Genomic DNA, 23,809 nt, shown 5'->3' on the forward strand with positions numbered 1-23,809 from the left:
TTTTACGCTGAGAGAACCGGTGTCTGGGCGAGGAGCGGTGTGGTTGCTGCGAGGCTGGGCTAAGCAGGCAAGGAGCAGGGGTAGAGCTCTGGGCGCCGGTGCTGTCCTCAGCCCAGCACCTCCGTTTCCCTCTCGGTGCCTGGAGCACCGCTCGTCCCTTGCAGCAGGTACGAGCAGTGCAGGCGGGGGAGTCTGGACGTTAGCGTGCACGCACCGAGCGCCGCGGCTCGTCTGCAGGAAAGCCGACGCGCTGCTCTGTTGACTTTCCCAGCATCAGCTCCTAAAGCAGCACACCGGGAAGGGCTCTGGGACACAGACGTACAGTTTTGAAGGCGCTGAAGGGTCTGAGGCTGCACCATACTCCTGCTTCTGGACGCAGCATCTCTCTCAGTCCGGAACCAGGGACCACCAGAGGGCAGCCGCGAAGGCAAAGGTGCCAGAAATAAACTCCTGAGAGCCAGCTTCCAGCAGTGCCAGGGGCTGCAGCGCTGGAAACAGCAGGCAGGCAGGTGGGCAGGAGCTGTTCCCACGCAGCACGAGCATCCTGATGGGCAAAGGGGAGCCCTGAACTGTTAATGCTTTAAGAAACTGTTTTTCTCCCAGACTGGAGGATTCCTGGAGCACGGCAAGGGGAGCCCAGACCCTGATCTCCTCTCTGATAATCAGAAGTGGTTTAGAGAGGATGCACTGGAAGGTATTTACAGGCACTGGGTCTAGGAAAGAGTTTGCACTAATGTGGAGAGCCCACAGCTGGTGTGACCGATTGCAGGATTTAAGGGAAGGTGATTTAGGAAACACAGAGGTGCTACCATCCCCGTATTCTCACATCTTTTATTTCTAAACTTGTCTAACACGGCAAGTGCAGCACTTACAGTCTATCACCCAGTGTCTTCATCCTCTGTTTCCTTCTTTGAGAAGTCTGGGTGAAACCAGATGCTAAGGAAACACAGGTAACAGCTGGCGACGTGGAATGAGCGTTGTTGGTGTCACACAGTACCCCGAAAACGAGATCCTCCGGCCGGTGCTCCCGGTCCTCTGGGAGGAGCTAAGTTGCTCTTTCTCCCTTGTTTCTCCCAAGGTATTTTCCTACCTTCTGCTTCCCAACCCTCCCTCTCTTTCCCTCTGCTGTTTCTGCTCACCGATGGTCTCTAGAGTCCTAGTAGCTGCACGCCTCCTGCATTGCTAACTCGCCGCTGGAGAATGTGGCCCCTTCTTTCCTAGCTGTTGCACAAATTGAATTATAAGCCAGATCCATAATCTGCTTCCAGCTTTCATCTCCCCCTCCCCCTTAATGCAATTAAGATTAAATGTGGTTAATTACAGTTTATCCTAACTATCTTGGTGGCAGCTTCACGCATCTTTGACTGCTCACACAGGTTTTTTCCATTATCGAGGTCCTGCCGATAGAGCCGCGGTGATATCGGAGCCGGTCAGCCTTGCATGGAGAAGCACCGTCCCAAATCCCCTTCCTTATTCCTGGATGTGGTTTCGCTGGTGCCAGGAGAAAGGTGAAGCTAGAAAGAAGCCTGGCCTGTAAAAAAAACAAAGATGCACAAGTTTAATTACCAATATGCTTTTACATTAATCCCCCCCAGCAGTGTAATTCTACCTTCAGTGCTACAGTCAATTTAGGGCCACAGTTTAAGCGGAGAAATGAGCAGGGAGGCAGCACCGCACCCATTTAATGAGCTTCTGCACGACCACGCAGCCTTTGCTAGGCGACTGCCAAAATGGAAGCTGCCTCGTTAAACTAGACTCGGCCTCAAACCAATAATCCCAGGTAGGCTTGGAAGCGCAGCAAAGCTGCTTTCGGATCACAGTCCTCCGCTTGTGTACGACTTTGCGGGCGAGGAGAGCCCACGCTGCGGTTTGTGATCTCGTCCCTGAGGCTTCGGCTTGCTTTTTTTTCCCCTGTTCTTTCCTTTCTTCTCGTAACTTTTAACTTCGCTTCTCTTCATCCCTCCCCCTCTGCCATCACAAGTCGGGCTGGTCTGTACGTGGAGGTCTCCCTCACTGTTAAGTCAGCCAGTTTCCCCAGCTAAACAGGTGGGTTCCCATTACGTGACAGCCTAACAGCTTTCACCGTTTAAAAAACCTCTTTAGGTTTTTTAAATCTGGATTATGTTTAACTGGTATCTGCCTCGGGAGCATCCCCACAGAGGGACTCAGGAGCCGGCTGCGCTAGCTCGGCGGGCCCTCTGTCGCAGATCGCTCATCGAGGCAACTTTACATCCAATTTGTGTTCCCGAAGGTCGCTGTTAGCAGAAGCGTACCTTTTCTCTCCTCAATCCTTAACGCAAGCTTAGTTTCTTGCTGAAATACCAAGTGGCCGCCTCTTGGGCCACGGCCGGTTTGTACGAGCGTTTTAATTCTGCCCCAAACGAGCCATGCTTTAAAGGACTTTAAAGGCGGACTTGGTCTCAGCCCTGGCGGTGGGGATGCTCTGTTACTCCTAATCCGCAAAGGGAACCACGGCACAGAGAGGATAATCCCAGAGCTACACAGAATCTAGGCAGGGCACGGGCAGGGACTACACTTTCTAGTTGCCAGATGCCCAACTCAGCCCCGGGGTGCAGAGCTCTGAGATCCTTTGGAGGTACCGGAGGCATTTTGCCAGGGAAGCTGGCTCCCGTCGCCGCGTTAGGGTGGGATGGAGCTAAACGGCGTTCCCGGTGGCGGGCGTCAGCCCTGGCCAGCCACGCTGCCCCGTTACCGCTGCGTGCTACTGAATCGTCCCCCGTGCCGCCGCGCGCCCCCTTCCTCGTTTCGAACGGAGAGAAGAGGGAGAGAGCGCAGAGTTTAATTTAAATCACATCTCCCAAGCTTGTTCTTTTCTCAATCAATATTGCTTTTTACATCATATCTAATCTCTTTTTCCCCCCCTCCAAAGTAAAGTTTAATTAAATAATTCTAATGAATGTTTAATGATGTTCTTTTGTCATTATTAAATCTGTAATAAAAGTGTCTGCAGCCCTTCTACCTCCCTCCCCCTCGCTTCCCCCATTAATACCCCCACCGCCAGCCCTCCCTCTCCCGTGCACACACTGTCCTGCTGTCTCTCTTTTTCCCTGCCTTCCCCCCTCTCGCTGTGACAACGCCAGCATTCAGACCTGCAAACAGGAAATGAGAAAAGGAGAAACAGGATATTGAGTTTGGATACTATCTGGATCGGTAATATCACCCCTAGCTACTAAGCGAAGGAACCCTTCTCCTGCCAGGCATACTAATGGAGATGCGGAGGCTTCCCGGAGCCATGCAATAAGGCAGGACAAAATCAATATGAATTGATAACTCCCAACTTTAAACCCGCGGACCTGGAGCCAGCTTTCGGCTTGTGCCTTGTTGAGTGGAGATGGGGAAAACGAGAGGAGAGAGAAACCAGCTGACGGTTCCCTTCTCGGCGGGGGGGCAGCTGAAAGGTGCTGTCTTGGTGATACAGGACCAGAAAGTTTGTCTCCCCCCAAAGAAGTGGAATCCCCACAGAGACGCAGTTCCCTTTTTTGTTTTGTTTTTGAACCAGGGACTGGAGCTTCCTAAGAGCTCCGTGTCGAGCAAGAGCCAGCTTGAGTCCGAAAGCGGGCAGCTTGCCGAGGCCCGACCCCACCTCTGTGCGCCTGGAAGAGAAAATCATCTCAAAAGGAAGGCGGCAACGCTGTTCTCTGGGCAGGCGGGCAGAGGCGGCTGGCTTGGGGCAGGACCCACCTCCTCTATCTGGCACGAGCAAGAGGCTTTGCTCTGTCGTTCCTGACAGCTCGCAGAATATCCTTTAAAAAGCACCAAGGGCAGGACTCCCCGAGAGCTTCGGAATTTCTCTCGCGCGAGCTGCAGAGAAGTAAACGCTGCACCTGCACGCTGTAGCTCTGGGCGTCCCGCAGTCCCGTTCCCGCCCAGCTCAGGGTACGACTCCCACGGCCTCCTGTTGGAAATATTGAAAAAAAAAAAGCATTTAGGGTACACTCTAAAGAGCATAAAACCAAAGCTGCAGCCTAATTTCCAGCCCAGCGCAGGTCTGTAGAGATTCAACAGCTGAATCCCACCTTCCTGCAGCTCAGCGACAGCCTAACGTGGGGTTAAAGCGGAGCAGGAACATTTTTGCTCTGCTTTGCCCAGGTGAGGGTGATCGCAGAGGCTGAATTCCCCTCCACCGCACTGCCCCAGTGACAGAGAGTGTTTTCAGCTTCGGAGAGCTCTCACAGGGCTGCAAGGGCAAGGCAGCCTGGATGTTAAACGGGGTGTTAGCAGCTCGCAGTGAAGGGCAGGAGGGAACCGCTCCGGGTACATGTACGGCCGTCATCCCGCTGTCCTGGGTGCGTTCGGAAGGAGTCTGCTCATTTTCTTCCTCGGCAGCAGCGGTTAATGCTGGCTCCTGTTGAGAGCCACGATCCCTGGCAAGCGCGCTCCTGCCATGCTCCTTCCGTCACCACAGAAGCCCCCAGCCTGGGGGTACAGTGGGGTTTGGGAAGGGCTGCACGCTGCGAGCTGCCCCTCCAGGAAAGAGAGCACCTGTGGGTACAGAGGCGGGTAAAACTCATTTTTGGGACCCATTTTCCCCACCACTGAGCTCTGCCTGCAGGGAGCGGCTGTGGGGTGTGAAGGGAGATGGTTTGGGGAGGGGTACGTGCTTGCTAAAGCACAGAGCCCCCTTTCCCCACTGTATTTTAGCCGGTAGCACCGTCCCTCCCACCTCTGCTTCACCTGACAGAGACACTCACCACAACACAATCCCTCCCTGGCAGTACTCAGGGAAAAGGGGGGGGAAAAAAATAAGAAAAGGTAAAAAAAACAACGCACATTTTTTTGTTAGCATTCAGCAGTGATATGACAGGCGCCCTATGAATTCTGGGAGATTTTAATAAAGAAGACAGGCCTGTGAAATTTAATAAAAGAGTTCATCAGATTATATGGTGATGGCTCAGTGCCACCGTGCTGGCAGTAATATCCTCGCAGTGGGGGGTTTAACCCCTTGAGGGACAGAGCAGCAGCACAGTATTAAATCTTTCAGTAGCATTTCACTTGTGTCACTTTAATATTTATGAATCTCTCCGGCTTTGGGAACCTCTTTGGTGTTGTTTTGCTTTTCTGTTTTGCTTGTGCTTTAAGTTTGCGGTAGCGGTTGGGGTTTGGTTTGGTTTTTTTTTGCCCAGCAGCAGTTTTCATCGCTGACATGAACAGGATAAAGCCCAGGGAGCAGAGCTCGTAACACCTCTTACCTTCTGGGCGGATGCCAAGGGCATTTACGGGGTCCAGTCAAGCAGGACCACACTTAGGAGATGCAGGTTTTGTTGGTTACTCTTTATAACCAAGCGCAATTACGCTGAACACTGCTCGAGGTGCTAGGTGTAAAGCTCCGGGGAGATGTCTCTGCTGCGTGCCCCGTCCCAAAATCCTCCTGTTCTACACGGCCCTGGTGCTGCCCTCATCCTTATAAGTAATATTTCCAGCGACGGATAGAGAGGGTCGGGTCGTTCCCTCTGCGCGGCTGCGAAGATGCAGCAGCGCTAGCGCGATGGTGACTCTTCTCCGACTCCTACCCCATCCTTCGGCCTTTTAGCGAAACGCTGAAGTGGGATGACTAACACCTGTTATTTTAAATGTGGTTTTCTCCGCTCCTCGGGGGGGGAGAACTTTGCAAGCGGCAGGCGCTTTGGCTTTGGTCAGCTTTGACTTCTGAAGACTTCTTTTCTGGTGCACACGCTCGCATTAGCGGAGGTTTGAGTATGTTCGAGTCTTGGCTATTTCCGACAAGAGGCAACTACATAATTGCACGATTAGGAAGTTCCTTTCTGGGGGTAAATCTACTCATGTAACCCACAAAGAGCTTTGGAGGGAACGGAGAGCAAAGGTAACTCCTGGCCCCAAATTACTCCTTTTCTCTCCAACCCAAACCTTGTTGGAAGAAGTCAGAAATTAAGCAGAAGGAAATTTTTTTCCCTTTATCTCCTGGTGCCACTCTGTATCGCTGACCTGGGGGAAATGGCTGTTGCGGCAGGGAATGAAAGAGCGTATTGTGCTGCCGCTGCCTCCTCGTTTCCCTTGCGTGTCCCCTTCCCCATCGCGCCCCTAGCCCCCAGCCCGAAATCTGGAAAGAGGCTTTGCAAGTTCCACTTCAATATTTCAGACGGCTACAATGGATTTTCAGCTCAATGTTAAGTAAACAGACCTTGCTTAAGCCCGGACTGCTTCATTTTGACTAAACCCTAACTAAATAAGCCAGTTTCAAGAAGCACAGGCCTCCCAGCTTATTCCTCGCTTCATTAACACCTTTTAATCCCACCGAGACAATCATATGCCCCCCAAATTACCCTTCCGAGGCCTGGGTCAGCATCTTCTCCGTGCCATGGCAGGTCAGAGAGGTTCTCAAATAACTTGCTGCTCCGCTCATGCCTATCTGGAGAGCTGGGAGCTGGGCTGCCGCCTCTCCAGAGCCATGGGCAGGGAGAGCGGGGCCCTGAGCTGCGGCAGGGGTGCTCTGCAAGGATTGACGGAGAGTTAGGGGGTTGGGATGTGTCACCAGGGCTAAAGTCTGACAAATCAAGCCCATGAAGCATCTGAAAAGACGTAGAAAGATCTCAGAGCTCCTCAGCTGGGCGCAAAAGCCAGGCAGGTGCACGTGGTCGCTTTGCTGCGATTCCTCTTCCCGCTGCTCCGCACTTGGAAACTTTACTGAACTTCTCGGGGGGAAATTAATTACATGCTGGGCTCTCCCCAGCTGTTTTGTTATTAACAGAAAAGCAATTGTTAATGGTAAAAAAGAGACAGTGAAGCTGTAGGTAGGGTGAGGGAATCGGCTAATGGAATTGTTTTTCGCAGAGTACGTAACTCCTCGCCATAGGATGCTGTTGGGACCAAGATTTCACCAAGCTTCAAGAAGATGTTGGGCACTGCTGGAGTGTCCAGGCATAAAAGAGCAATAAATAGCAGTGGGGCTTTCAAGGCATTGCTGCACGGGCTCCTGTCAGCCCTGTGGCCCCGGGGCTGGCCTCAAATACCTCCTGGCACGAAGAGTGCGGGCGGGCAGTGAGTTTGGCCTCCAGCCCGGCGTCCGAGCTCTCTTTAAGATACCGCCTCTTCCTCCTCGCCTGGGTGAGATGTACTGCCTGCGAGTTGGCAGACGGTACGATGTGCTCGCCCTTTAGCAGGGCGGCCACCAGGCTGCCATTCTGCCCGCGACGCCGGTCCCCTTGCCTTGAGCGGCCATCGGTGCGAAGGAGCGGCTGCCCAAAACCGTGCCCGTAGCCCCGAGCCTCTCGCACGATGCTGACTTGCGAGTAAACGTTCCGCTTGCTCCAGAGCTGCCTTCTCTGCGCTTCCCAAGTCGTTCCCGCTTACAAGCCCATCTGCCTTCCTGCCGCTGACCCTTTTTCCATCAAGGTGAGCGATCCCCCGGCAGGAAAATCAAATTCCATCATTTGCGAAGGGAATTAATTTGAGGCAAGCTGGTACGAAGGATGTGGGATGCGTACCTACGTGCGTGCACCTGCTTCTGCTTGCCGGATGGTTTCAGCATGTTCGCAGGAATAAAAGTTGATAGCCTTACCGCAAGTCCTGTAAGGAGATCTCGAACAGAAATCAAACTCGGGTGGGATTTTGAGGAAATAACGAGTGTTGAGTAAGGATATGGGGAGACTTGGTCAAAATAGAGGTGGAGGCACGTGGACTATGAGGCTCAGGCAGCACAAGGGTCTTTCCAAAAGAAGCAGGCTATGGCTGTCGGGAGTTACAGGCACTTAGGAGCAGTCCTGCTGCCGCCGAGGCTGTTCCCTGGGAGCATGCACAGATCTCGCTTATATCACTGCTTGGTCCTAAGAGCACTTTTCATGACGAACCTGGGAACGTGCTTATTTTTCGGGCTGTCCCTCAGCGTACTTTCTGCAGGCAGCCGCTTCTAGACATCGTGTAGCCGCGTCCACAGCGCGGCCTCCCAAGCCTCCTTGTAACCCACCGCCAGCAACGGAGACGTATTTTGTTCCTATGGCAACCCAAACAATATTACCTTGACTTAAACGGATTCAGGCAATATTAAAACCAGCCTCTTTAGGAATTCCTGGTGTTGGAGGGGCTGAGAATTTTAATTTTGTGTAATGCGAGCTGACACCGTGTTTATGAGCTGCTTGCTGAATGTTTTCTTCAATTAGTACAAAGCAGAGCGGATTTGTTTTCGGGGCTGAGCTGGGAGATGGGAGGGTGCGGGCCCTGCGATGCCAAAAGCGTTATTGAGTTACGCTGCAGTAACGGTGCTTCCCTCACCTGATAGCTGCAAAAAAAAAAAAAAAAAGCCCTTTTCATGGAAATCTGGCACATGACAGCATCTTTAAGTAAGGTTTGCTAACTGCGTCGTCCCAACAGCAGCGGGAGGGACGGGCCCTGGTGCTTTGCAGGTGAATAGGTCTCCTTTCCCAGCTCTGGCATCTCTTTCCACATTTCCTTGTTCTGCCCCATCCCTCTCGCTATCAGCCTGCCTGCACTCGGAAGCACATCACGCTCAAAGCTTTCCTCTACCTGCCTCGGCTAAGCAATATTCTGGATGGTCTCGTCAAGCAACCAACAATATCACGAGGCCAGACATATAAAGGGACCCAGGGAATGCTCCAGTATCTGTATGGATGAAAATAATTAAGAAAACACAAGTCTGAAACAAGACCGGGAGTTTTCCATCGGTGTTTCCCGAAACTATCGTGTTTCTTACTTGGAGTCGGGTCGGGATATTGAAGCAAAGCTTCTGTTTGTCAGTTCTATGTTCTTAATGTGTCTGTCTCCGGATTTGGGGCTCTGGGGCGGAACCAGCTTGGCCTGCGGGTGTAACGGGAGTAAATCCATCTCTGACAGATACGGTGAGACCAGATGTGAGCTTGGGGCTAGCTTGTCTCAAAGTCAAATGGTATTTGTGTCACTAGATTCAGCTACACGACAGCACGTAGCGAAGCCAGGCAGATCTTTGGAGGCAGCAGTTCTCCCAGCTGAGATGCAAAAGAACCATCAGTACTCACTTTTACACTGGTTGTTTGAAGGATAAGGGGCAGAAACCTGGGAAGAAGAGTAGTTTGACTCCCCACAATTGGCATAACTAATTATAAGCGGTTCTTAAGAGGATAAAGACATGACAAAGTCTAGTTGCTGGGCATGGAATAAAGGAAGGTTCAAACTGGAAATAAGGAACGAGGAGCTAGTTAGCCTCTGGAACCTCTTCCAGATGGATGCGGACAGATCCTCCTTCGCTCGGAGCCTCCAGACCGCGACATTATGGCCTCCATGGTATACCTCCCACCAGCGAACAGGCTTGGGGTGGGAATCCCTGGGCGAGATTCTCTGGGCTGCAGAGAACACGGGGTCAGACTACATCACTGTCATCTTCCATCCGGGCTTAAAGTCCAGGAACGTTAATAACTTAACGTTTAGTAATATGCCGCATGTTCCTGACTGAGGCCAGATCGCCGCGATCGCGGACCGGCTCTATTGTTGGGTCTTTATTCCTTTTAGAATTTCACTTCTGCTGTAACAGAGGGATGTTGGTGTTAGGAAAGGGACAGATTTGGACTCAGCCCAGATTTGGACTGGGATTGTGCCTGGAACACGCTCCCAGTTTGCTCCGTCGTTAAGACAGCGAGAGGTTGTGGTTAAAAGGCTGCTCTTTCCTCCCAGCTTTTTCAACTCCAATTCGATTATTATTTTTCAAGTGTGACTTACAGAAAGACAAAGAGGAAAGGGGGAGAGAGAGACGGGGAGGGAGAACACGCATGCAAACACACTCACACAAAGGAGAGAGAAATCCCACACCATTCCAGTTGGAATGTCCCAGACACTTCAGCCGAAAGCCACCGCACAGCACAAATCCATGGTGGTATTTGGAAGGGATGAGCCCACCCCTGTAAGCCTCTTCATCCTGCTCCACAGAGTTTGCCAGGAGGATTAACCCAGTCTTGTTCTCAATCCCAGTTTATGAGTTCCCTGCTGGTGGGGAAGATCCTGTGTGTTTAAACAACAGCCTAATTAATCCCTATTTTATTACTTTCTCTTGTCAAGTGGCTAAATAGAAGCTGTCAGCCGGCAGCCACCACCGCTCACATTTGTTTAGATCCCAAATTACTTCATCAGAACCATCTGCTCTGTACGCGGGGTGCTCAGCAGTTGTTTATTTCCCTCTCTGGACACGGTGTGGGGCACAAACAGCCTCCCCTGTGGGACTGCCTGCGTAAGGCTCCTCCAAGGCCTAGGGACGGTCCTGGAGGGGTTCATAAAGTCCTCTCGCTAGGAGCAACCTAACAAAGCCAGGCAGTGAACGGCCCTAGAGAGGAAGAGGGGACGTGGAGCTCTGTCTTGTTGGGCCAGGCAAGTTCGTGCTCCTCCCTGGGGCTAGAGAAGGTCAGAAAGCCCCAAAACACAGTTGGGATGTACGTTTCTTGCTGGGATGTGCTAGCGCAGCTCCAAAATCCACCCCCTTCTTTCTCCTGGCTTGCTGAGCCCCAACCCAGGGCTGATCTTCCCTGCCCAAGTGTCTAACCGCCGGGCCCTTCTTTGCAGGCTGTTCCAGACCAAGTGCAGCAGCTGCTTGAAGGCGATCGCCCCTTCCGAGCTCATCATGCGGGTGCTGGAGAACGTCTACCACGTTCACTGCTTCTACTGCTGCGAGTGTGAGCGGCGCCTGCAGCGGGGAGACGAGTTTGTGCTCAAGGAGGGGCAGCTGCTGTGCCGCAGTGACTATGAGAAGGAGAAGGAGATGCTGAGCGCTATCAGCCCGGCACCCACCGAGTCTGGTGAGGGGCCGGGGCCGGAGCGGTGCTGAGGGTGGGGAACCAGGGTGAACCTGGTAGAGGTCAGGTAGCGCCTGGTCCCTAACGAACCACAGGGGAGGCTTCAGGGGGAGGAGGTGACTTGACAGCCCTTGACTCTAAGGGCTGGAGTAGTAGAAAACAGACAATATTTAAAGGTACATAAAGTACTGGCAGTTTTCTCCTCTCCTGGATCCTCAGGAACTTACAGGTACACAGGAATCATTTAAGTTCCAAAGGGCCTCTTTTATCCTAATATTGAAGACCCTATAATGGTTCGCTAGAGGTCTCCAGTAGTATTTGGATCCCTCTAGGAATTCCTGATACCGATGTTCTGGATCTTCTCGTAGTAAGAAGCAACAACCACCATCCTGACCATAGTCCCGGTACCAGGATAGGCGTTCGGCACAAGATGCCTTTCCCAGTCCCTGCCAACTTGCTGAATTCTGCTGTTTTTAGACTTGAGTTCCTCCAACCAGGTCTGAATGGAGGTTTTTCATACAAAGGGATAGGAAAAAAAGTGTCACTGAAGGTGTATCTTACAGGAGCAGGCAAGGAACACTTGGCCAAGTTAATTAACTAACAAACTGCGTTAAAGTGTTTAATATAACTTATTTGGAGCAAAGCACATTGACATCACACTCTTCCATCGAGGGCCACAAAACTGCTCCGTGGGCTGCAGCACCTCTCCTACAAGGCTGGGAGAGCTGGGGTTGTGCAGCTGGAGAAGAGGAGGCTGCGGGGAGACCTTATTGCAGCCTCCCAGTGCTTAAAGGGGGCTTATAAGATGGGGACAAGCTTTTTAGCAGGGCCTGTTGTGACAGGACAAGGGGGAATGGTTTTAAACTAAAGGAGGGTGGATTTAGGCTGGATCTAAGGAAGACATTTTCACAATGAGGGCGGTGAAACCCTGGCCCAGGTTGCCCCGAGAGGTGGTCGAAGCCCCATCCCTGGGAACACCCAAGGCCAGGTTGGACGGGGCTGTGAGGGACGTGATCTGGGTGAAGATGTCCCTGCTCACTGCAGGGGGCTGGACTAGAGACCTCTAAAGGTCCCTTCCCGCCCAAACCAGTCTGTGATTCTATGAGATGTAGGTAGGTGGAGGTTGTAGCATCTTTTCCCCTCGGTGCTCGGCAGCCAAGGGGGTACCAGGCTGCCGAGACCTACTTGGCTGATCCGGAGGGGTTTGGGTGGGCTGCTCTGAGCGGATCGTTACAGAATGGACGATACAGGGCCACGGTGGCCCATCAGCTCCATCTCTGAATTGACAGCGTTGCCCTGAGCCACGGCTCAGTCCACGAGCTTTGCTGGCTTCGTTCTGTGCTTCTGCTCTAAACCGCACCTTGGAAGGAGCAAAGCTCTGACACGTTTCTCTGAATCCTTGCGCTGGGAGCTGGCCCAGAAAGGCCACTCTCCGCTGAATCACCGCTACTGATCTTCCATTGCAGTGAAAAGCGAGGATGAAGACGGCAGCCACTCGCACGGCAAAGGCAGCGAGGAGAGCAAAGACCACAAGCGCTCCAAGCGCCCGCGCACCATCCTTACCACACAGCAGCGTCGGGCGTTCAAGGCCTCGTTCGAGGTTTCCTCAAAACCTTGCAGAAAGGTACAAGGAGGCCACTCAGCACAACTGCTGGCTTGGATCCTTTTAAGTGCAACTTAAGTTCTGATTCAGCTCTCCGGGTTTTGTGGACAGGTAAGAGAGACCCTGGCAGCCGAGACGGGCTTGACTGTGCGGGTGGTACAGGTCTGGTTCCAGAACCAGAGAGCCAAGGTGAGTGACGGTTCCCGTGCCGCAGCCGGGCTCTGCCTACCCGCAGGATATCACACATGCTCGTTTGATTAAAAGGAAACGTAGACTAGCTTAGAAAAAGGGAAAATGGTTAGAAGAAGAGAAGGGCTACGCAGGACCATCCACAGGTCCACCTAGTCCCACAACGTGTATCTAATAGTAGCGAAAGCTGAAAGAGAAATACAAAAATTGATTCATTATGGATGCTTGCAGGGCTTAATATTTTTCATGTTGGTTTTTTTTATTACGCTCTTTCTACTTGGTTTTCCCCCCTCGCTATAGAAAGACTGGAAGGATTTCCTACTTCTTTCTTCTAGGAGTTGAAACATTCCTAATTTTGCAGAATTTAAAGGTTGAAAACAGAAAACGTGGCTTTGCAAACCTCGCTTTGTAGTAAAACAAAGCCCTTTGTTTTTTAAACTGCAAATGGCATCTCCCAAAAGATAAGAGAACCTTTTCTGTCAGCCCCGTTCCTCACAGGGGGCTGAAGGCAGGGAGCATTGACTGCAGAGGAATCACCCAGAGGAGCTTGAGCAGGATTATCTCAGGGCAGTGCTCGGTCTCTGCGAAAGGCAGGCGGCAGCAGTCCACGGCTCTGTTAAACGCAAGCCACTGCCCTCCCCTCTCAGTCAGAACCTCAGATCCGGGGTCTCCGTCTCCTTGCAGATGAAGAAGATTGCTCGCAGACAACAACAGCAGCAGCAGCAACAGCAGGAGCAAGACCAGCTGGGCAACCCTCGCTTAGGGACCGGGAGAGGGACCGGTCGCAACAGCAGGCAGAGCAACGACGACAGCGAAGGTGAGGAGCCGCTGCGCGCGGTGACAGCTCTTGGGGGCTGCGCGCTGGGATGGAGGGGATCGACTCGGATGCGTTGGAGGGAGAGCGTGCGCAGGAAGAGATTAGCAAAAAGTGTGGAGGTTGTAACTGGATTGGTATGGGCAAGCTGGAGTAACTAGGTAGTGTTCAGCAAGACTCGTGGGTGCTCGCGATGCAGCACATAACTCCTCTTTTTGAGAGGGTGACGGGGTTTTTCTGTTGCGTGGATGCTCAGAGCCTAGTACCGTGCAGCGCTGGTCCCGAGTTAGACCGCCAAACGTTGCTGCAGCCACATGAATAACGTGATGGCGACAGCGCTGCCCCACAGCGCGCTGCGCACCCTTTGCTTCAACCCATCCCCCTGGTTGTGTCTTTAGACGGCGCAAGCGTTCACGGCCTGGATGGGCTCATGGTCCCCTACCCCAGGATCCCCCAGCAGCAGCTGCTGCCCCTGGATCAGAACGGCTACAGCACAGACCTGTACAGACAAGGGCTGACGCCGCCCCAGCTGCCAGGAGACCACCTGCACCCCTACGGTAGGAGCGCGGTGTGGAGATTATCCTGTCTCTGCGTCCAAGCCGCACGTAGCAGTCCAAGTCGTGACGAGCCAACTCCGCTGTGACCGCTGGCGAAGGCAGCAGCACACTGGGACTTGGCGCAGAGCCTTTCCCAGAGGTTGGGTGAGGCCGGAGCCTCCGACCGAGCTCTGCTAGGGGCTGGGGAGCGAGGCTGGGGTCCTACCTCCATCCAACACGAAACGGTTGGGTGAGGGAGGAAAGAGTTATGCCTAAAGCTGGTTGTACGTGTGGGGCTCACCTCATCCCTGCTCAGGGTGACCATGGCTCCAGGTGAAACATGACATGCTCGTGCCACGTTCACACTCATTTCCTTTTCCTTCCTCTTCTAGACTCAGAAGGAGTTTTTCACGATATGGACAGTGACAGCATCAGCCACCTGGGAGACTGCCTGCTGTCAACGGCTGAAGCCAACCTCCTCCAAGCCCGCGTGGGCAACCCCATTGACCGACTCTACTCCATGCAGAGCTCCTACTTCACATCCTGACCATAGAAAAGCTCCCGACTCTTCATGAGTATCTCGGATGGATGCTGCTTCAAATTCAGAATGAGGGCGAGGGAGAAGAAACAAGACTGAGACCTTCAGAGACATTCATTGAGCACTGCACAACGGAGGAGGCAACTAGGTCTGCCACACATACAAGCACTAATACACGGAGACCTTTCACAGCCTGAAGGACTTTGGATCGCCTCTCTCCTTTTTTCTAGCCACGAGTAGATCGATGGTATGATGTTGTTTAGCTGTAACTTTAGCGGTTTGTCCAGTGTTTAAGCTTTTGAGCATTATGTCCTGCAAACAAAGACTGGCCAAGCTAACCAGAGCTGCCCCTAGAAGTAGGAGGTGCCCTTCCCACAAGAACTCCATTTATTCCAGCCTCGGTCACAGCTGAGCTGCTCGCTGTGCCGTTTTGCCTCATTTCCCAATCCAGATACAGGCTTCACGGGACAAGGTTAATTTTCAACAGTAAAATCCAAGGTCCTGAGGCATCTCTAAACGATGCCGCTGCTGCTTCAGAGATTTTCTTCACGGTTGTCGACCAGTCGGACCAGGACAGGTTTTTTTCATGTTTGACACTTGGGAAATGCACACTAGTTTGGCCCCTGGTTGAAACGGCTACGCTCGGGTATCTGCTTCAAGAAACAACAGAATATTTATCCTCTGTCGTGTTCAGGGGTGCCAAGAGAAGCCTAACACACCCACAGTGAGTTCTCTATCACCTTTACGTCTGTCTTTTTCTGAAGGGGCAGTTTTACTCCCTGTTTGGACAGACCAAAGACGTATTCTCACAAAATCACAGCTGCCAGCCACACTAATTTCTGCCAGTTTCTTTTTTAAAACAGCAAAGTGAAACGCTTTTACTCTAAAAATATCCCTGCTAGAAAGCCCTGGCTCTGTCGGTCTGTCCACAGAGGGATTTCCCACCCTGACTGTGCTCCCGGTCCACTCAAGGCATCCCAGCACTCGCTTCCCTCCCACAAGCAATGAGAGAAAGAAACTGGATTGTGTTACGCTACCACACATCCCCGCCAAGTCACTTAACTCCAAGAGGTTAGTTTTTGCTTCGAGGGCAACCCCGGGGTGACGTCAGGACTCAGCCAAGAGAAAAGGGTGTCTCCACTGAGGGCCGAAAGGAATAATCCATGTCCTCTTACCCGTCATCATGCCACGAGGCAGGCGAGTTACGAGAAGCAGGTGGGCACTAATATGCGTACCCACAAAAAAGGGCAAGAAAGAGAGAGCAGAGAATGGACGCCTGAATTGTTACCAAAGGGAAATTCTTTATTCTCCTGCTGAAGACCCAAACCTGGGATTTTGTTCTTTGTATACGTGAAGGATTGCCGGTGTTCCGGGAAAGGTCGGGCTTTCCCATGAGCCTGCCTGCAGCATGCCAGCTGAAGGAGTACCGTCCTCCAGAACTGACCTGCCCCTGTCTATTTGAACTGAACAACAGGCAAGCAACTTCCAAAGGAAATAAGGACTTATTTTTAAATCTTGGACCTCCAGAGTTGCGAGTCTGGAGCGGTGCAACCCAAAAACCTGGCTGACTGATGTTTCTGTATGTGGTGTTTTCCTTCTAAGCCTCCACAGGCTTCTCAGTCTGATTTCAAAGGTGTGTAGTCTCTCAAATGAAACAAACAAACAAAAAGAAATGGCTAATTTTTGTTGTCTGCCGTTACAGAGGAAGATTCCCAGGAACTACATAATCCTGGATTTGGGGATGAAAGGAGATGATACGTTTTGCTTTTTATTAGGATTTTTCACCTTCTCAACTACTTATAGAGACCTGACCTAAAGAATGACGTGTAACAGAGCCACAGCCCTTATAAAGATCCCTCGGCCGTTGCTTCACCTTTAATAAAGCTGTGTGAACGTGACACGTGCTGATGTGCAGTCACTTCCCGTTGCGTTTAGTGCCGGGTTCTGTAGCTGGACTTGCCTTCGCTCTCAGTATCAATGTCTCTCCCCAGAAGGCAGTCGTGTACATAGCTTACAGACACTTTGACATTTCTTTTTATGAGGGGAGGGGGAGCCTTTCGCAGAAACAACTATTTATGACATATGTTTGCCCAGATAGACAAGTTCTAGACGAAGCTGCTGCCGCTGGGTGACTCCCACCTTTGTTGCGTGGTCATCCACCCCTAAGAATCGAAACGGGAAAACTCCTAAAGCTGTATGTTACTTCTAGAGGCTCCTGCACTAGAGGCGGTCTCAGTTTAGGCAAAGTTTTAAGAGAATGTTACAGTGAACTATGTGCAAATCAATGTTTCTCCCAAATACCAGAGCCAGCTTCACCCACTGAACCCCCACCCTCTCTTCCTTGTGCTCTAGTGCTGTGATGTGCCGATGGTTTTTTTTTTTTTTTTTGCATGTACGTTTGAAAATAAAAACAACAACAACAAAAAAAAAGCAAACTGTAAGTGGAAATGTGAAGCTTGCCTCAGCACAGTCAGTCGAAGCGCACGCACGAGCAGTCAGCTGGCTCCCTGCAGCCCCGCGAAGGCTGGCCCGCGCTCCTCAGGAGGACGGCCCGTCCGTTACCTTTCCCAGGAACCTGGTGTCCTGGAGCAAAGGAGTATCTAGCGTTGGCGGCTGTTCGTACCTTAATAGAGCCGGCAAACGCGCTAGCAGGAGGCAGCTAGGTGCAAGAGGAACTAGAATCCCAATGCAAATAAATAAATCCGGTGAAGAGCTGCGCTAGACCTGGAGCTACCGACGCGAAGGAGTCTGATAGTGACAAGAGAGTTTGAGTACAAGAGCCAGTGATGAAAATTCAAACCCTATAGCTAAGGGAAGAAATGATCCCCTCTCAGGTTGCAGGTACTCCCCAGTTTTGAGCGCAGATTCTGCCTCAAATGAGCAGAAAAGCGGACGCTAAGCAGCCCAGCTGACACTGTCAGCGCCCAGAAAGCTATCAGGCTTGCCAAGCAAGTCCTGCTGCTTCTCTTGGCAAAGGATAGAGCTGCTCTTAGCATCGACAGCCAGGTATCAGAGTTCAGTGACTGCAGGTGAATCGACTCCCAACCGTTTCTTGTGGCTGGAAGTCTTCTTGCAGTGACAAGAGAGCTGGGGAGACAGCGACAGGAGTGCCGGGGGGGGCATTACGTGGGAAGAGGCAGAAGTAGCTTGTGTACGTACGCAGAAGGGATCTGACCCTTTGGAAGCCACGGGGTATCAGCGTGCATCCCAAAGCACCCCCGGACACCAGTGAATTAACGCTCGCGGCTATCGTAGGGCTTGGGGAATGTGTACCGGTGAGGAAATAATAGCAGCAAGAGGCTAAGCCCGCTCTGCAGCAGAGCGAGGAACAGAACCACACGCACCTTGGGCAGCACCCACGCTTTTTGGCTCTCCCGTTTTGCTCTGCATGGTCAAGAGACAGAACAATCGCTCTCACTGAGCAGGGAGGTGCAGGTCCTTGGCTGTGACATGCCAACGTATTTGCTGAGAAGGAGGGTTAGGGAATGCCCGCAGCTCTCTGAAATGCCCAGATGTGTTTCTCTCCTGTCTTTGCAGACAGGAGAATAAAGGTGACTAAAAGCCAGTCAAGGCGACAGAGTGACCATGAGATGAAAAACGCTCCCCTCTGCCCACACGATTTCCCTCGTGTTCACGAGGGACTCGGAAAAAACCCACCTGGACGACAGCCAAGTAAAGCAAGCGTGTGTGTGTATGGAATGTGGCTCCGTACAGCGCTCTGCCCTCGACAGTTGCCCATTTCAGACCCGGGCCTGCCAGCAGCACTAAATCTCTCCCTGTGACTGCAGACACCAAAGGAACACGCTGATTTATGGTTCCTTTAAGTAAGAGAAGCAGAGTGTAAAACGAGAATATTTTCTGGATGAAAAATTAAAGAGATGTTTTTGTTAGTTCCTCATTCTAGGATCGTGTGTAATTTACCTTATTGGTTTTAAAGTTCCACTTGAAAGGAAAAGTGACATCAACAGGAGTTAAAGCAACAGGCTGAAAAAAAGCCCTGACACACTTAACTTCACATTCTGAGGGATCTAAACCAAGAAGAAATGGAGGAAAAACAAAGCAGAGAATTAACTAACCTAATGATCCTTGGCTTTTTCTGAGTGAAGGACCTCAGGACTCCTTGCATGCATTAATTAATTATCCTTCATTACTCCCCAGCCAAGTAGGTGTTATTTATTTCAGAGACAAGTAAACAGAGGCAGAGAACACGTTATGACTAGTTTCCAAGGCCACACAGAAAGACAGCGGCTAAGTTAAAAGAGAAAAAAACCTGACATCCAGTTTCCCTAACTACCAGCCAAAATGCACATTTGACCGAAAACAAGAGTCGAGAACAATGAAAAGCGGAGAAAACAGAGAACCAGGAGGTAGAAACCGAGCAGAGAATGGCAACGCCCATGGCAGAAGAGACAAAATGGAAGGACTATAGTGACACAACGTGTGGAGGAAGGATCCTTTGCAATAGTTATCCCCCAAGCAAGAATGCCTACACAAGCCTGACACTGCTCTCTCAACCATCTTAGAACTTGCTTCTTTGGGTTCTTCTCCCTGGTACTGCAGGGGTTTAGTGTTGATTTGTGGTCGGGTTTGTGTTTGGGAGGATGTGAGAGGACCAATCTATCCAAATCCTGCGCTCAGTCTTCCCCCCCGCCCCTCCAAGTCTCCCGCTCTGGGAAATGCAGGCTTATTCACTTATTGATCTCAGCCACTTGGCATTCGTTTAGCTGAATCTCTTTGCAGCCTTTGGAGATAAAGCTGAACCTACCAGTTTGATTGACTGCCTGAGGACTTTTATTCCCTTGTTTAGCTTTATGCCGGTAACTGCCCTAACAGCTTCCCGCACTTGCCTCCATGCCTGTCCTAGTCAGTGCGGTACGAGACAGTATCATAATCCTGTGGTACAAGAAATGAAGTGAATGCTTCCTTGGGTCCCAATTCCTGTTTCCTTCTCAGGTTTTCAGAGGTCTCCCTTGCCAGTCTACACCTTGTGAAAGATACCGGAGCAACCGATGCTCCTTTTAGCTTTTCGTCCTACGTATTTCCAGTGACAGGCCCAAAAAACCAACAGCTGGATTTGGAAATAGCAGCTTTTCCCGACACTCACAGGGACGCCCGCTCACCCTCTGTGTATGGCTTTGCCTTATTTCCAGCTGCTGCCATGCATCCAAACAAGTAGGATCCACAGCAGCCCTTCCTTTACGGTTGTCAATGCCAGAAATAGCTGTAATTGCCACGCCGGTTTTATTCCAGCAACCGGCAAGAGCAGGTAGCCCATGCAGTCAGAAAGAGCTGCAGAACTCCTGCTCTGTGCCGCGCACCTGAAGAGGCTTAGGCCCCTCTGCCTACGCGAGGATGAAACTGATTAATCATGCAGTACTGCCCGTCTAGCTCCTGACTGCTTCAAGGCTAAGGGGAAAGCAAGAGAATACTCCCCGCCTTCTCCTAGTCGTTACCTGGCACATCCAGTTGAAGGGAAGAAAATGGTTGGCACTCCTTTCACTTTTCACAAAGAAATTTGCCAAATTTCCCCGGGCTACGAGTTGATTTAATCTAGAAACTTCCGAGGGAGCTGGTGAACTGAGGAAGGCGACAAGTGCAGGTAGTGACCATCACCACAATACTTCCCGCCACGGAAGGTTCCGCCATTCCCTGCTACACAAGGTTATTTTACATTTACATTACGCACATAGTGAAAGATGTACGAGGACGTTCTTTATTCAGAATAAAACTTGCCGCTGCCCAACATTGCCTCAGAAAGCACTTTTCCCCTCGATTGCACACGGAAACAGGATGAAGCAGCATCTTCCTCTCCCTCCTCTGCCTTAGTAACATGTTAACTGAACCCCGTGCCAGTTTGGCTCATCGATGACAACGGCAAGTGCCTGGCAGCTCAGTGGTTAATGTGTTAGAGCAAGTAATAATAGAGTGGCTCAGGCTCCTGAGAAGGAGGAGGCATAACTGGGCTTAAGAGGGGGCCCAGTGCACCTTAAACGTAATGAAAAATGGCTTTTCTGCTGACAGGCTGACATTTCAATACAATGTCAACAACATGTAAAGCACCTTCGCTCCTGTATAACGGCATCCTTAATAAAGCTATTCGCACCACAGATATTTATGACTAATGGGGAGCTGCCTGGTATAAATAAAACTCAAAAAAGACTCACTAAAAATAGATTTATCCTCCTTTTCTGGTAGCACTTGCCCCCTCTCTAAATTAATTTTGAAGCAAAGCCACCGTCCCTTTTTTTCTCCCAACTTTTCTGCCAGAAGATAAAACTGCTCTTTACGTTTCAAACACACGGCCTTTGATAAAGGGAAACAAAGAGTTTTCTGCGAGCGTGCATCTGTTTTTAGACGTGACCCCAGCATCTTCCTGTGTTCCCGTCACTGCTGAAATGTGGCCACCTCTACGAGACAGACGCCAGCGATGCCGACAGCCAGCTTTGTGATTCGGGCTCCGCTAGAAACTGGAACAGATCGACTTAAATCTGCTGTCCCTCTCCCCAAAGGAGTTAAACTCTGCCCAACTGGAAAACGCAAGCGATGTTTGCCAACCACCACAGGCTCAAAGGCAAACGCTTGGACTTATGCCTGGCTGAAAGACGAATAAGGATTAATGTGTCCCAGGAAGGGGGTAAGAACCCCTGGGAACCAGGTCGAAGCCAAGTTTCCCGGTCCACGCCTCACCCTCTCCGAGAGGTACAAAAAAACCCCCTCGCAAACACAGCAAAGCTGTGCTGTACTTCCAGACAAAGGCTCTGCTGGCGGGGTACACAATAGTTTCTGCGTGTCGCCTGCTCCCCGCACGCCTCTGGAAAACGTTGGGGTTTGGTTCCCTGTAACTTTTCTGGAAGACCAAGTTCCCACCCCAGCCAGCAACAAAGCTGCTCCTCCGAAGCTATGTTTGTATAACTAGGTCATAGAAGCTCATTTCTCCTTCCTCGTACCAGGCCTTGAGTAGCCCAAAGGGATTTTTCCAAGGTTTAAACTTCTGCTGGGAGAGATTCTCAGTCCCGCTGACAGACAGCACATTAAACAGACCTACAGTGATTTTCAGGCACGGCACATGGGAGCAGAGCCACGGCTCCTAGATCGCAGCGCCTCAGAGCTCTCCCTCCACAGAAGAGCTCACAAATCTCCTGAGCCCCAGGTCTTAATCCACACCTCGCCAGACCATCTATTGTTTCTTGGTTTAATTTCTTTCCCACTAGTTACAGCCCAGAAACAACCTCTCCTTAGAGCTGGGCTCTTTGTTCCCCTGTTTAAGAACAACGGAGGTGCCCCCCCACCCCCCTGCACTGGAAGATCTCTGCTGCGCTGTCGATAGAGCCGTCAGCGCTCGGAAGTCCGCAGTTTTTCTGCCGTCTCTGCCAGTGGGAAGACTCCCTCTGCTGTTCTAAACCAGCAGAAGGCCCGGGGCTACAACCCCTCACAGCACCCCCAAAATTGGGAGCTGCACAGGATGTTTTCAAGGGGGTCAAACTGGGACATTTACAGCCAAAGGAATGTCCCTGGAGTGGGTCCAGCTCAGAGGGCAGCTTCCATCATCAGTGGGAAAAGCCAGAACTGGCGTTGGATCTTGAAAAGTGTTGGGTTTTTTTTTTTATTGGGACGAAGGAAAATTTTTTGCTTAATTATCAAAGGAACTCTCGAAGAATACAGACCGCAGAAAAAGAGGTAGGGGCTGATTTTAAGCTTTCAGTTCTTATTCAAGCACATCTGCAGGCTGCTGCTGATCCTTTGGTGTCGCTTCAACACAGTTCTGTGATTTATTTACTGATAAAAAGTTTTTAGAGGCAACTCAGCAGCCAAAACCCAGCGTTATCAGCACACGAGTGCCGACGGATCAGGAATGCTCCGACACCCCGGTCAGAATCCAGCTCTCTGCTGGAGACAAGCGTAGCATGACCAGAACCAAGCAAACCACATCACGGGGCTGCGCTTCGTTTTTCAGAGGGGAAAAACCAACCCAACCAAGCATTGGAACGATACTCCAGAGTACAGAAAGATTTTTCCTTCACTCCTGAAGATGAATTTTAATTCCAAGGTTCCCCTATGAAAAAACAGCACAAATAAAAGCATCAGGTAGGCTCCGTACGTATGCAGCACCCTAGTTATGAGGCACAGCAGATTGTGACAGCAGGTCACGGGAGTATGTCACATTCAGGTGATCTCTGGACGCTTAATAACATATTATTTACTTCAACCTTGCCCCATCGATCTTTACGAGACCTTTAGCAGAGCGCTGCAAGCTGACCTACCCCAACAAAGCCATTCTGTGTATTTTATGGTACAAAACCAACGATCAGGTTGATTAACAGATTTAGACAAAACCCATAACTTTACCCCAGCAAGACTGCTTTCCTCCCAGAGCCTTTCGCCACAGGGTATCGGCTTAGTCCGACACTGAGAACGACCAACCCGTTTGGAGAAATACACTGTTGTGTTCACGTCTGTAACAGCCACACGCACATCACTTACAGCCCATCAATCCACGCCAGTGAATTACCGCACTTTTAGCCTAGATACGCTTCCCCGGCTCTGTATTTTTTGGAGAAGGCTAAGTCTGAGTTTACAGAGACAGGAACGGAAAGTGGGTGGGAGAAACACGCGGGTCTGTGTGTATTCTGGGCTGTGTTATTCCACTCTGGCTGTTTAAACAAGCAGTTTCCAAGCAGACGGGGAGAGTAGCTGTCAGGAGGAGGTCTTGAGGGAAAGCAACCCCGCTCGGCAGCCCGCCGCTCACCTCACGTGGAGAGCTTCACCCGGTCAGCGCAGAGCAGGAAGGCGTTGACATGCTCGCTGCAGTTCATGACAGAGGCTTGGTTCTCCTTCAGACACTGCTCGAAGGCGGCGAACGGCTCCGCGCAGTCCTGGCGGATCTGCTGCACGATCGGGCTGCGGGATAACACCGAACCCTCAGCTCCCGGGGCGCCGCACGGCCCGACCGACAGGCCCAACCCTCCTGAGGCCCAACACGGGAGGCCCAACCCCGGCCCCATCCCTCCCGCACTCACTGAGCGGCGGCGCAACGGGACATGCTGAGGCGGAGCCCGTGACAGTCGCGCTGCCAAGAGGCCGGGCTGGCGGCCACGCACCGCCCGTACTGGTCCATCTCGTTGCGGCAGTAACGTGCCGTGATTTCCAAGGCCGCCTGCCTGAGAGGAGACAGCAAAGTTAACGGGGGGGGGGCAGCGCGGCCTACCTCGGCCCGGTCCCCCCGCCGCCGCCGCCGCTTACTCACATGCCGCCGCCGCCACCGGTGCTCCCGCCCGTACTGCCGCTGTGCGCATGCGCCGACGCCGCTAGGTCCCTGTGCGCATGCGTTGTGCCGTGGGGGTCGGCCAGCCGCACGGTGCGACGCATGCGCAGTGACGGGGA

The 23,809-nt window shown here is 51.7% G+C and overlaps 2 protein-coding genes across 3 annotated transcripts in view; one reads left to right on the forward strand and one right to left on the reverse strand.

The window, feature by feature from the left end:
- LOC142048805 (LIM homeobox transcription factor 1-alpha-like) overlaps positions 1–14,532 on the forward strand; it is a 28,050-nt gene extending 13,518 nt beyond the window's left edge. For both annotated transcript variants that reach the window (XM_075076007.1, XM_075076006.1), the window contains 6 exons: positions 10,519–10,751; positions 12,215–12,372; positions 12,463–12,540; positions 13,225–13,357; positions 13,753–13,911; positions 14,283–14,532. In XM_075076007.1, the coding sequence (XP_074932108.1) occupies positions 10,519–10,751; positions 12,215–12,372; positions 12,463–12,540; positions 13,225–13,357; positions 13,753–13,911; positions 14,283–14,437 (916 nt within the window). In that variant the 3' untranslated portion in view covers positions 14,438–14,532. The remainder of the gene's footprint in view (positions 1–10,518; positions 10,752–12,214; positions 12,373–12,462; positions 12,541–13,224; positions 13,358–13,752; positions 13,912–14,282) is intronic.
- A 7,488-nt stretch (positions 14,533–22,020) lies between these two features.
- On the reverse strand, positions 22,021–23,809 carry CHCHD5 (coiled-coil-helix-coiled-coil-helix domain containing 5). Its single transcript, XM_075076010.1, has 4 exons — positions 23,673–23,809; positions 23,446–23,586; positions 23,175–23,326; positions 22,021–22,481 (listed from the first exon to the last, which is right to left on the reverse strand). Exons 1-3 carry the CDS (start codon positions 23,792–23,794, stop codon positions 23,176–23,178), a joined length of 414 nt encoding a protein of 137 aa, XP_074932111.1. The 5' UTR covers positions 23,795–23,809; the 3' UTR covers positions 22,021–22,481; position 23,175.

This window comes from Phalacrocorax aristotelis, chromosome 28 (genome assembly GCF_949628215.1).
Source record: "Phalacrocorax aristotelis chromosome 28, bGulAri2.1, whole genome shotgun sequence".
Classification (NCBI taxonomy): Eukaryota; Metazoa; Chordata; class Aves; order Suliformes; family Phalacrocoracidae; genus Phalacrocorax; species Phalacrocorax aristotelis.

Coding starts and splice junctions, on each gene's coding strand:
- CHCHD5 (XM_075076010.1), bottom strand. CDS start 23,794: ATGCGTCGCACCGTGCGGCTGGCCGACCCCCACGGCACAACGCATGCG. Junction 23,587..23,672: donor ACCGGTGGCGGCGGCGGCAT/GTGAGTAAGCGG, acceptor GTCTCCTCTCAG/GCAGGCGGCCTTGGAAATCA. Junction 23,327..23,445: donor TCCCGTTGCGCCGCCGCTCA/GTGAGTGCGGGA, acceptor GTTATCCCGCAG/CCCGATCGTGCAGCAGATCC.